Here is a 13,348-nt window from a genome sequence, read left to right as displayed (position 1 = left end):
TAACCTGGCAGACAGGAAAAACAACAACATTCAAATTTCTGTTGTAGACCGTCTTTTCTGTGATGTAGGTATGATGTTTGTGGGGGGTGGTCTTGGGTTACACCCCTTCTGTGATGTATGTATGATGTATGGAGGGGTGGTCTTGAGTTCCAGGGCAGGGAATTTAAAATGTCTATATAAGGGCAGGCACACCTTGGTTCTGGGTCCTCCTCCTTTCCTGCATTTGAGGGGAGCACCCTGTTGCAACAGTTCAATAAAGATCAGGCTTACTGGTTTTATTAAAGGTAAAGGTAAAGGGACCCCTGACCACTAGGGTCCAGTCGTGGCGGACTCTGGGGTTGCGGTGCTCATCTCGCTTTATTGGCCGAGGGAGCCAGCGTACAGCTTCCGGGTCATGTGGCCAGCATAACTAAGCCGCTTCTGGCGAACCAGAGCAGTGCACGGAAACGCCGTTTACCTTCCCGCCGGAGACGTACCTATTTGTCTACTTGCACTTGACGTGCTTTCGAATTGCTAGGTTGGCAGGAGCAGGGACCGAGCAATGGGAGCTCACCCCGTCGCGGGGATTCGAACCGCCGACCTTCTGATCAGCAAGCCCTAGGCTCCGTGGTTAAACCCACAGCGCCACCCGCGTCCCATGTGGTTTTATTAGCTCTTTGTAAATTTTAATCTCCCTTTTGTACACCAAACCAGATTGGTTAAATGATAATTCATTCATTTATTTTAAAGGACAGTCTGGCGGACATCTCGTACTGTGGTGATTTTTAATGTGTCACTGATGGAATAAGGGTTGCAAGTTATTCCAGACCCTTAAGACTGCTTACCCTCCATTCTATCTACCTCATGGCATTCATTATCAAAAGTGGTTGAGGAGTCCATTGGCTGAAACCTTTCCTGGAAATAAGTCCCATTGAATATTTACTTCTGAGTAATGGCCCATCATAAGATTGTGGAAGCTGGAGCACGCTTGCTTTCTCCTGCTCTGGAGGGTAGGACTGGGACCAATGGATTCAAGTTATAACAAACATGACTAAACACCAGGAAAAAACTTTCTGAGGGTAAGAGCTGTTCTCCCTCGGGAAGCGGTGGGCTCTCCTTCCTGGGGGGCTTTTATGCAGAGGTTGGGTGGCCATCTGTCAGGGATGCTTTAGCTGAGATTCCTGCACTGCAGGGGGTTGGACTAGATGCCTCTTGGTGTCCCAATTCTAGGATTGAACTCACAGTCCCTCACTCTCAGTGGTCCTTTAGGGGAAACTCCAGCGGGTGCAGAATGCCGCGGCGAGACTCCTTACGGGGTCCTTGCTGCGAGATCACATTCACCCGGTGCTATACCAGCTGCACTGGCTCCTGGTGGAGTACAGGATCAGGTTTAAGGTTCTGGTTTTAACCTTTAAAGCCCTATACGGCCTAGGACCCTCGTACCTATGGGACCGCCTCTCCTGGTATGTCCCACAGAGGAACTAACGGTCTTCAAATAAAAACACCTTGGAGGTCCCGGGCCACAGGTAGGTTAGGCTGGCCTCAACCAGAGCCAGGGCTTTTTCGGTTGTGGCCCCGATCTGGTGGAACGCTCTGTCACAAGAGACTAGGGCCCTGCGGACTTGACATCTTTCCGCGGGGCCTGCAAGACAGAGCTGTTCCACCAGGCCTTTGGCCAGGGCACAGCCTGACTCCCTCCTTTGGCAGTCTTCACAGAACTTTGGCCCAATGGTTGCCATCAATTTGATTTGAATTACTTTTATAATGAAATGATTTTAGAATGTTGTACTATTTTATTGTTGTTAGCCGCCCTGAGCCCGGCTTCGGCTGGGGAGGGCGGGATATAAATAAAATTTATTATTATTATTATTATTATTATTATTATTAATGCCCCAACAACTTCATTCAGATGTCAAAGCGATAAATAACTACCTGACATTCAGAAGACATCTTAAGGCAGCCCTGTTCAGGGAAGTTTTTAATCTGTGATATTTTACTGTATTTTTGGTTTCTATGGAAACCCAGCCAGATGGGCAGGGTACAAATAATAAATTATTATTATTATTATTATTATTATTATTATTATTATTATTATTATTATTCTGCATTTACCCAGTCCTCAGCCTTCTTCCTTACACATCCCACAACGGAGAGCAAAGCTGCGTTGCTTGAGCAACAAGCTCCAGATGTTTCCAAAAAAAGAAAACCAGAGAGACCCAGTGCCCCCTGGGCAAGGAATCTGGAGATGCCTGCGATGATTTCTCAGGAGTTTATCTTGGGCTGGCATGTGTGTGTTCAGGTGGGACGTGGGGTGGGGAGAAATTTTATCCTCTTCCCCCTCTCTCTCCAACTTAGGGGTGCCAGGAGCAGCAGCAGCAGCACCAGTAACTCCCCCCTCCCTCGCTTCCCCAGGCTCTGCCGGCACCCCTCCCTTTACCGAGAGTCCTGGGGTTGCGTGTGCACTCTCGCTGGCCTGAGCCTTCCCAGGCTGCCCTTCCTGTTCACCCCAGGATAAAGCGCCAGGGATCTGGGAACAGGATACGCCAATTGGCAGGATATACACTTTTAGCCACAGTCAGCACAATGATGAAGGGGGTGGGGGGCTACTGCCAGCCAAGCTGAAACTGTTCTTAACCTGAGGTACCACTTTAGCTAATGGGGCCTCCTGCTGCTGCTGCGCCGCCGGAGCACGATTTCTGTTCTCATCCTGAAGCAAAGTTCTTAACCTGAAGCACTATTTCTGGGTTAGCGGAGTGTGTAACCTGAAGCGTATGTAACCTGAGGTACCACTGTAGGTTTAGCAGAAGTCTAGCTGTGAGGGTGAACCCCTCAACCCCTCAATTCCTTGGTTTTTCTGCAACGCCCCCCCCCCGCTTAGCACTAAATCCCATTTGAGTCTACATGGGATACTGGGAGGGAAAGGGAGGAGGGGCTGCGCTGGCCCAAATCCCTTAGGCCATCCGTTTCCTGTCTCTGTAGTGACAACCCATCGGGATAACATTCCTTCCCCAGCCAGCCAGCCAGCCAGCCATGCCCCACGCCCCTTGCCCAATCCTCTCCACCGACCGCCTCTCTCCCTTTAAAGTGACAGGCCCTCGGAAATAAATTGCCAGGTTTCGAGACATAGACATTCCTAATTAGGGGCTCTTAAAGAGACGGTGATTAATGTGAGCCCTGGCCCAGGCCAGCGCGAAGACATGCCTAAGCAGTCGGGAGTAAAAGCAACAGCCGCTGAGAGGCTCTCTGTCTCATGGAAGGGCTGGGCGGCTGACAGCACTCTTGAAAGGGACTGCAAACTCCCCAAGCGGGGCAGTGACTAAAGAACCTCCCCCTCCACTGGGAGTTTTGTTTGTTTGTTTGTTCCTCTGTGGGAGTGCTCTCGGAATTATTTCCCCTCCGAGGAATACACATGGAAAACGTTTCATCAGAACAGACTATCGGCAGAGCTCTGTGTGTGCAGCCTTGAGGAGCAAGGCGGGAATAGCTGCAAACGGCAGTCTCCCGCTCACGCAGCTTTCCTGAAAAACCCACGTTGCCTTTTCAGTTCCAAGGTAAATGTTCCCCCAGTGCTTTTCCTTGGGGGTGGAATGCACTGAAAAGCACCACCGTGGAAGGAAACGCAGCGGCGAAACCAGATACAGAAAGCAGATGGCTTCGCAGGAGTTTTCAGGCTGCGGGAGCCAAAGATCCCTTCAGAAGCGCTGGCCTGGGTTGTGTGCCTCCTCTTAGATGTCCCTGCGATTGTATCTTGGCAACACAGGCCAATTACAAAATTCTACATTTGATGCGCAGCAAGTAAAGTGACAGAGGCAGGCAGGAGGGACCCATGCACAGGCCACTCCTTAAAATAGTGAGGTTCCATTTGGGATGCATGCAAATATGCGCATGCACACAGATGTGAGGATGCAAGGGAAAATGTTCCTGCGTACCCATCATCTAAACGTGACATGGTCTGTGTCCAAATCCATTGGGGGGGGGGGCAAAGAGAATCTGCCAATGGCTGTTGCCAACAAAAAACATAATACAGTGGTACCTTGGGTTAAGTACTTAATTCGTTCCGGAGATCCATTCTTAACCTGAAGCTGTTCTTAACCTGAAGCACCACTTTAGCTAATGGGGCCTCCTGCTGCCGCCGCGCCGCCAGAGCACAATTTCTGTTCTCATCCTGAAGCAAAGTTCTTAACCTGAAGCACTATTTCTGGGTTAGCGGAGTCTGTAACCTGAAGCGTATGTAACCTGAGGTACCACTGTATTCAAATGACTACTTCTGCGGTACATAAAACAGTAAGGCAGACATGGTCCTTGCACACACAGGCTGACAGTTTCAAAGTGTGTTACGTCTATGCCAGCGAATGGGGGCATGCATGCCACCCCATTTGAAAGGCACTGAATGGAACGTCCCTTTGCTTTCCGTCTTGTTTTACCTACTGTAATCTCATTTGCTATCATCCCTCACACACTACCCCACCCCCCGGGCTTAGAACAGAGCTCACCTTCTTTGGACATGCCAACCTCAAAGCACTTTTGCAGGCGGCAATACTGGCAGCGGTTCCGGGTGACCTTGTTGATCTGACAGTTCTTGTCCCGGTGGCAGGTGTAGACCATGTTTTTCTGGATGCTTCGGCGAAAGAAGCCCTAAAAGGTCACAGAGAGAGAGAGAGAGAGAAAGAGGAACAGGTGACCAGGTGGGTGATGCGGAAGGAAGGCACTTAGGTAGTTCCAAGCCTCCTTTCCAAGTCTCCTTTCCCAGTGCAAATTGTGATATCCACGGCCACCTTCTCCAAAACTTGCTGCTTCAAGTAGGACCATTTTTGCAGCTCGGAGGCTGTTTCAGATGTCGTCATTTACCACAGAGAATCTTCAGACCTGGCTATGACAGTATGAGTTTTGAATCTTCAGATCAGGGGAGTGGCTAGTGACTTTTGGGGCATGGGTCCATAGACACAAATGCACATACAATTTGCAAATATGCGCATACCAGTTTAGGCTTTAAATGGCACGGAAGGCAAGCCAACTATTTCCCATCCAGACCACCCACAGGTTTAAGTCCTTTGCTTAATTTGCAGCCCAAGTCAGATACCCCAAAACAGTACCTCTTCGATTCATATACCCCCGGTTAATTTCCCAATTTATCCTGCTCCAAATCAATTCAATTCCTGTTCAGTTCCTTCCATTCCTTACACTCCAGATCATCTCCAAAAAAAAGGTCACCTTTGGGAGGTAAGAAGAGAATGGTCCTTTTTTGTGGTGGCTCCGATTGTGGAATGCTTTCCCCAGAGAGGCTCGCCTGGTGCCATCATTACATGTCTTTAGGCACCAGGCAAAAGCATTCCTCTTTACCCAGGCCTGTTGCTATTAAAAAATCTATGGCCAGTGAAAGTGTGGAGAAGAGTTGACTGTTATTACGATGACTATTTTATTATTAGGCTGTCTGTCAGTGTGCTTTTTATTATGTGTTTTCATTGTATTTTTATCACTGGTGTTCTGTAATGTGTTTTTAACAATTGTACACCACCTTGGGATCTTTTGATAAAGGGTGGTATATAAACTGAATAATAATAATAATAATAATAAATAATTTATGTAATATCCTACTGATAGCCCTTAATTTGATCCCTCCTTCCACTGAATTCACTACCCCACACAGGGAAACACCTGGGGCACTCAGAAAAAGATACGAGGCCCCCTTGTTCTTTGGCCCACCTCTGACTTTTAAATGTTTGTGTATCAAAAGCAGCTGACTTGTAATGAATCAGACCTTCCGTTCTAGCCCAGGATAGTCTTCCCTGACTGGCAGTAGCAGCGACAGCTTTTCGAAAATCTCAGGCAGAGGGTCTTCCACTGCCCTGCCACTTGCAATCCTGTAACAGAAGTTGCCTCTTAAAGAGCTGGCATTTTGTAAGGGGCTGGGAAGTATGTGAACCAGGAAGTTCTGAGTCCAAACATCATCTTAGGCAAGTCACTATCTCTCCACTCCCTCAGTATGGAGATAAAGGGCAGCGGTGGGGAACTCTTTCAGCCAGGAACCCTAGATCTTTATCTCCCACTCCGCCTGCAGGCCAGCTTTGATAGGGGAGACCACCGCCTGTCAATCATCTGCTGGCAGGTGAATGATAGGTGCACAGTAAAAGCCCAGCTGTCCAAGTTGTGGAGCAAGTCAGGTGTGGAGCAGGTGGGCATGGTTTGGAGGACACAGCCTCACAGGCCAAATGAGTCAAGCAGAAACTTTTAACTATAGCTCTCAGTTCCAGCAACCAACCCTCAAAGGTTTCCAAGGTGGAAAACACACTCTCCATATGTACGGATTCAGCCTCAGCCTGACGGATGTTAACCTGATGATCTTTGAAGTAGGTGCAGAATTTTCTGCAACCAGAAACCCCCCAATTCAACAACCGGGACACAGGAGGATGCAAGTCAGCATGCATATGCTTGTTTTGCACATTTCATCTTGCTTGCATAATCTGTTTTTTTGGGTGTTGGCATGCAGCTTCAAATTCCCTGCTGCAACATTCCTTTGGACGAGGAAAGGAGGCCTGGGTGAAGCAGCCAACCCCACCCTCCTGGCCTGAACAGATGCCTGCTTGAACTCACGATTTGGGTGAGCTGCGCTGCACGGAGCCCCCCAGCGCAGAGGGTTAGCTGAGGTGTGCGACAGCGTCTTGTGGGGTGGGGAATCTCCCTCCACTCACCTTGCAGCCTTCGCAGGAGCTGACCCCGTAATGATAGCCAGATGATTTGTCGTTGCAGACGAAGCAAGGTTTGTAGACACGTGGGGGTGGGGGCGGAGAGGGGGAGCTGGGCACCATCTCCTCCGAACTTGTGCTCTGCGTCTCCACCGCTGCAGAAGGAAATAGGGGAGGGTCAGGCAGAAATTTGGGACACTGTACACCCAAACAGCAGTCACGAAATTAAAAGACACCTGCTTCTTGGGAGAAAAGCAATGACAAACCTAGACAGCATCTTAAAAAGCAGAGACATCACCTTGCCAACAAAGGTCCGTATAGTGAAAGCTATGGTTTTCCCAGTAGTGACGTATGGAAGTGAGAGCTGGACCATAAAGAAGGCTGATCGCCGAAGAATTGATGCTTTTGAATTCTGGTGCTGGAGGAGACTCTTGCGAGTCTCATGGACTGCAAGAAGATCAAACCTATCCATTCTGAAGGAAATCAGCCCTGAGTGCTCACTGGAAGGACAGATCCTGAAGCTGAGGCTCCAATACTTTGGCCACATCATGAGAAGAGAAGACTCCCTGGGAAAGACCCTGATGTTGGGAAAGATGGAGGGCACAAGGAGAAGGGGACGACAGAGGACGAGATGGTTGGACAGTGTTCTCGAAGCTACTAACATGAGTCTGACCAAACTGCGGGAGGCAGGGGAAGACAGGAGTGCCTGGCGTGCTCTGGTCCATGGGGTCACGAGTTGGACACGACTAAACGACTAAACAACAACAACACCCAAACTTTGGTTAAAACATATTAAAAATGACAGCCTTTCATTTTATTTCATTTTTTAAAATTTTATCTTAAGGAAGCTTCTACGACTCAAAATTATTGTGTGGAAAGTGTGTGGGGTTGTTTGCTCACCTGATTCACACTGGGAAAGGGGAGGGCTAGGCAGGGGGGCAGGAATTGCATCTGCTTGCCCCATAATCACAATCTCAACAAGCTAAAGGAACTTCAGAAGGCAGAACAGAGTCCAGAAAGTTTGAGGGATTATCATGGAACCATCAGAGGGACAGGCATTACAAATAACACATCGAACAGAGAGCTCATTTTATCATCAGATGCAAAAATAAAATAAAAAAATCATTCATCTAGTCGTGCATCAATCATGCCTTGGTCCAGGAAAGATTATGCTATGAATAAATATTTTCATCCATAATGAATGGGACTAGTTGTTCACGATATGCTGCGATCAATCTGTTAGTCTTTAAGGTGGCACATAGGTGCCCCCAAAAATACACTGTAACATTAAACTGACTCCCAGCAGTGGACAGTGTGGTGCAGTGTAAACGCACCGGCAGGAGTGCTGGATTGGCTCTGCTGTCATCTGTTTCCACCACGCTGACGTCCCACACCTTTCCTTCCCACTAAGCATCAGTCAGGTAAGCGCTGCTGCCACCCCCACCATGCCACCCACTATTGATGACCAGCCTTCTGAAATCATAAAAAAGGTAAAGGGACCCCTGACCATTCGGTCCAGTCATGACCGACTCTGGGGTTGCGGCGCTCATCTCGCTTTATTGGCCGAGGAAGCCGGCGTGCAGCTTCCGGGTCATGTGGCCAGCATGACTAAGCCGCTTCTGGAGAACCAGAGCAGCGCATGGAAATGCCGTTTACCTTCCTGCCGGAGCGGTACCTATTTATCTACTTGCACTTTGACATGCTTTCAAACTGCTAGGTTGGCAGGAGCAGGGACCGAGCAACGGGAACTCACCCCGTCACGGGGATTTGAACCGCCGACCTTCTGAAATCATACAGTGTTAGAAACTCAGGTATATAAGCTAGGCACCAAATGTGTAGTTGCCATTTGGGGGCAAGATGGCTCTAAAATCTTATTTTTCAAGGGATGCATTGTCTGTGATTGGTCATCAGGTAGTTCAGATGACTACCTTGAGCTAGGTTAAGAACTTTGAAACCTTAAAGAAGAAAAGTCACTTGATATTGGCCTACTCCTATCTCTTTTTCTTAATGTTGACACAGACCATTCAGTGTAGGAATATTCTTCACAACTGTGAGCAGGGATGGGGACTCAGGGGTGCCCAATTTTTTCTCAAAATTTGATGAAGTGAACATGCGTGAGGGCCGACCAAAGTTGTTGACCCTTTTTTTAGGATTGAAGTTGTTGATTTTATTTTGCAGTTGGGGAGACCTGAGGAAGAGATAAAATTGCTTGCCGAATGACACCTCATGGCTGAGGGGGATCATACTTTATCAGGAATATGCTGGGATATATTCCTTATAATATACATGGGAGTAAGTGACTGGAGACAGGGCAGTTGGGATTGGGGTGGGCTGGAGTCAGGGTGTTATGTACTGAGTTGAATAGGATCCAAAATGCAGCAGTCTGATTGGTCCTAGAAAAATAGGATCCAGAATCCAGCAGTCGGATTGGTCCATAGGAACCACCCAATCCAGCTCCAGGTGGAAGTGAATCTGCAACTGATTGGCCTACAGGAGAATCCCGGAATTAGCCAATCACATGGGGCCCATTGTGTAAATAATGTATATAAAGCAGACATTCTGGGGGAACTTCCATTCCTCCTCACCACTATGAGCTGAATAAAGAGCATGAAATCTACTCTCGACTTCGAGTATATTTCACAGCCATACACTGAGCAGGCAAATGGCGTAACTGTGCATTACTTACAGTGAAGTTGCCTGGGAAGGAGGAAACATTAAAAAGATTTAGTCCTAAACTCCCAGCCTCTTGCCCTCACCATGACCCATAACGCCTGGACAGAGCTCCTTCGGTTCAAACAGCATTTTCCACCGCCCCCCAACCCCGGCAAGCCATGAAACTGTTTGCAATTCTAGCTTTCAACACAGACTGAATTTCCTGTGACAAGACCCTAAATGCCACATTCCAGGCCAAACAGGTTGGAATTGTTACCAGAGCTGTGTAACCTAATCCCTTCCCCTGGGGGTGGGAAGAGAGGAATGACCCTGCCCAAAGGAGACATAGGTTAGAAAAGCTGGGGAGGAAAAACAGGGGGGGGGAGTTTTAGTCCACTTTCCTCTCCTGCAAAAGGTCTGTATTTAGCATTCCCCCCCCCAAAAAAATTAAGGGTGTTTCCATTTGTAGGGTGGTGAAGCCAACAGCAGATTCACAACATTCATTTAAAGCAGCCTTTCTCAACCTGTGGGTCCCCAGATGTTGTTGAACTACAACTCCCATCACCCCTAGCTAGCAAGGCCAGAGCTCAGGGATGATGGGAGTTGTAGTCCAACAACATCTGGGGACCCACAGGTTGAGAACTGCTGAATTTTAAAGCATATCCAATGCACATTCAAAGCACATGACTTCCCCCAAAGAATCATGGGAACTGTAGTTTTCCTTTCCCATAGCTACGATCCCAACCACCCTTACCTACAGGATTCTTTGAGGGAAGTCAAGTGCTTTGAATGTGTGTTGGATGTGCTTTAAATCATGTATAGTGTGGATCTGCTCAAATGGTGACATTCTCCTTACATGGTGAATGTGGACTCAGTCTATATGGTAACCCTGGCCATTAACCATAATAAAACGACTTGTATTATATGGTAGCCCTGCTTGTGGGTTATATTCACAGTTTTTTTTAAATAAAAAAGTGTTTCATAATTACGATCATTCCACCGGAGTTTAACTTAAAGTCCGGATTAGGAAGCCAGTTCCATTTTTCTTATTTTCTAGTGCCAGTTTTGGCACTAGAGTTCACTATGAGCTGCTTCTTGGGCATCACCCAGGAGTTCCGGTCCTTCAGTTGATATTCCTAATGTGTTAGTTTGTTCACTCATTCACAGGACCAGGCAGAAGGTGACTTCTTTCAGAACACACATTTTAAAGCACATTCGAAGCATGTCTCCTCACCCAAATAAACCTGGGAACTGTAGATTCTTAAGGGTGCTTGAAATGGTAGCTCTGTGTGGGGTAATGAAAAATTCCCAGGTTTGGGGGTTTTTTTGGGGGGGGGTGCGCTTTCCATGGTACGCAGCCTAAAACTGGAGCAAAATGATCCCCCCTAATAGATAACGCAAGGGACGCGGGTGGCGCTGTGGGTTAAACCACAGAGCCTAGGACTTGCCGATCGATCTGAAGGTCGGCGGTTCAAATCCCCACGACGGGGTGAGCTCCCATTGCCAAGTCCCTGCTCCTGCCAACCTAGCAGTTTGAAAGCACGTCAAAGTGCAAGTAGATAAATAGGTACCGCTCCGGCGGGAAGGTAAATGGTGTTTCCGTGCGCTGCTCTGGTTCGCCAGAAGTGGCTTAGTCATGCTGGCCACATGACCCGGAAGCTGCACGCTGGCTCCCTCAGCCAATAAAGCGAGATGAGCGCCACAACTCCAGAGTCGGCCGCGACTGGACCTAATGGTCAGGGGTCCCTTTACCTTTAATAGATAAAGCAACAACATTGCAGCTGGCAAGTTGATGTCAGGGATGGATTGTTCAGAGAATTTGGGTGCTTGTGCAGAGAATTCCCTGCCTACAATACAATAGGGATCACAGGAGTGAAGGGCTATAAGATTCCTCCCTCACCACCGCCCCCTTCACCTTCCTGCTATCTGCAATATCTCCCAGCACAAACGCTTGTTTGCAAAAGGAAAACAGCACTTCGCAGGCCACTCTAACCACAATAGATAAGCAGCATATACAAACTCCATGCAGCCATCATGTCTCTTGAGCTCAGTTCTTATAAGTGACCCTGCAATAAACAAACCCAGCCTTCCCAACTCAACAAATAACCCTCCAATGAATATTCAGTTCCCACACTCATATGTGTGTTTCTCTCTCACTCCGCCTTCTAAATTACTCCACAACAAACAAGCTAATACACAGCAGCCCAGAGCTAAGCAACAAAACTCATACTGTTAGCCTATGCCAAGCACCCCCAAACTCGGCCATCCAGATGTTTTGGGACTACAATTCCCATCATCCCTGACCACTGGTCCTGTTGGCTAGGGATGATGGGAGTTGTAGTCCCAAAACATCTGGAGGGATGAGTTTGGGGGTGCCTGGCCTATTCTCTGTATCCTCTGCTGAAAACAAGATTCTTCATAGGCAGATATTCGAGGGGGGGACCTCAAATAATTTGGTGCTGGGCACCACACAATTGTGAAGAATCTCAGCATGCATTTTCTTTTCGAACAGCAGATTTCTAGCCCTTAATATTGTGAAGATATGCTTGAAAGTGCACATGGGTAAGGCCTGGCCAAATCTCAGAAGCTAGAAGAGCAAGCTGAACAACGTATGCCGTGTGGTGGGCTTCAGTGCCCTTGACAAAACTTTTCCAACGGAAGCTAGATTTAAGGTTTCATTCATTTCCCAAAAGAATCAGTCCTACTCATTTTGGACTACTGACATATCTCATCCAGTACTCCTGCAGGGGTAGCCAAACATGGTATCCTCCATAAGCTATTGGACTAGAATTCCCATCACCCCCCACCACTAGCCATGTGGGCAGGGCATGATGGGAGTTGTAGTCCATCAACATCTGGAGTGCACCATGTTGACTACCCCAGGTCTACTGTCTCCAACTCGAGGGCAACAGTTCTGTGGTGGCAGGAGCACATGCAAAATGATGATGATGATGATGATAATAATAATAATAATAATAATAATAATAATAATTTATACCCCACCCATCTGGCTGAGTTTCCCCAGCCACTCTGGGCGGCTCCCAATCAAGTGTTAAAAACAATACAGCATTAAATATTAAAAACTTCCCTAAACAGGGCTGCCTTCAGATGTCTTTTAAAGATAGGAGAGCCAGATGTTCTGGGACTACAAATCCCATCATCCCTGACCACTGGCTAAGCTGGATGAGGAAGATGGGAGCTGGGAATTCAACAATTCCAAAGGCTGAGGGGGAAACAGCCTTGGTGCAGGGATGCAAAACTTCTTTTTCAATCAGAGGCTACTGACCCAAAGGAAAAAAGATCAGCAAGAGCCACACACAAACAAAAAGCACCTGAGGAAAGCTTTGGAGGTGCTGACAGCACACTCTGACTCAACATCAGCCAAGAAGTTGCCCAGTACAGTGGTACCTCGGGTTAAGAACTTAATTCGTTCTGGAAGTCCGTTCTTAACCTGAAACTGTTCTCAACCTACAGCACCACTTTAGCTAATAGGGCCTCCCGCTGCCGCTGCATTGTCGCCGCGAGATTTCTGTTCTCATCCTGAAGCAAAGTTCTTAACTCAAGGTTTGGAAGATGCAGATCAGGCCACTCAAATTGGAACAAAGTGGAAATTCAGTGTTAATTGATGTTTTGTTTACATATACGCAAGGAAAAAGGAAAAGCGGGTGGCTCTGTGGGTGAAACCACAGAGCCTAGGACTTGCCGATCAGAAGGTCGGCGGTTTGAATCCCCGCGACGGAGTGAGCTCCCGTTGCTTGGTCCCTGCTCCTGCCAACCTAGCAGTTCGAAAGCACGTCAAAGTGCAAGTAGATAAATAGGTACCGCTCTGGCGGGAAGGTAAACGCCGTTTCCGTGCGCTGCTCTGGTTCTCCAGAAGCGGCTTAGTCATGCTGGCCACATGATCTGGAAGCTGTACACCGGCTCCCTTGGCCAATAAAGCGAGATGAGCGCCGCAACCCCAGAGTCGGCCACGACTCGACCTAATGGTCAGGGGTCCCTTTACCTTTATGCAAGGAAAAGGAAAAGGAAAAAGA

The 13,348-nt window shown here is 48.0% G+C and overlaps 1 protein-coding gene across 4 annotated transcripts in view; it reads right to left on the bottom strand.

Moving 5' to 3' along the window:
• Positions 1–13,348, bottom strand: part of RARG (retinoic acid receptor gamma) — a 128,357-nt gene that overhangs the window by 9,623 nt on the left and 105,386 nt on the right. For 2 of the 4 annotated variants that reach the window (XM_053373185.1, XM_053373194.1), the window contains 2 exons: positions 6,669–6,817; positions 4,473–4,614 (listed from right to left, as the gene is read on the bottom strand). In XM_053373185.1, the coding sequence (XP_053229160.1) occupies positions 4,473–4,614; positions 6,669–6,817 (291 nt within the window). Of the gene's footprint in view, positions 1–4,472; positions 4,615–6,570; positions 6,631–6,668; positions 6,818–13,348 lie in introns of those variants that run through there. The other 2 variants (XM_053373215.1, XM_053373206.1) reach the window with 2 other exon arrangements.

Source organism: Podarcis raffonei, chromosome 2 (assembly GCF_027172205.1).
Source record: "Podarcis raffonei isolate rPodRaf1 chromosome 2, rPodRaf1.pri, whole genome shotgun sequence".
NCBI lineage: Eukaryota > Metazoa > Chordata > Lepidosauria > Squamata > Lacertidae > Podarcis > Podarcis raffonei.
The sequence above is the reverse complement of the archived record's forward strand: the minus strand, read 5'-3'. Positions and strand labels throughout refer to the sequence as shown.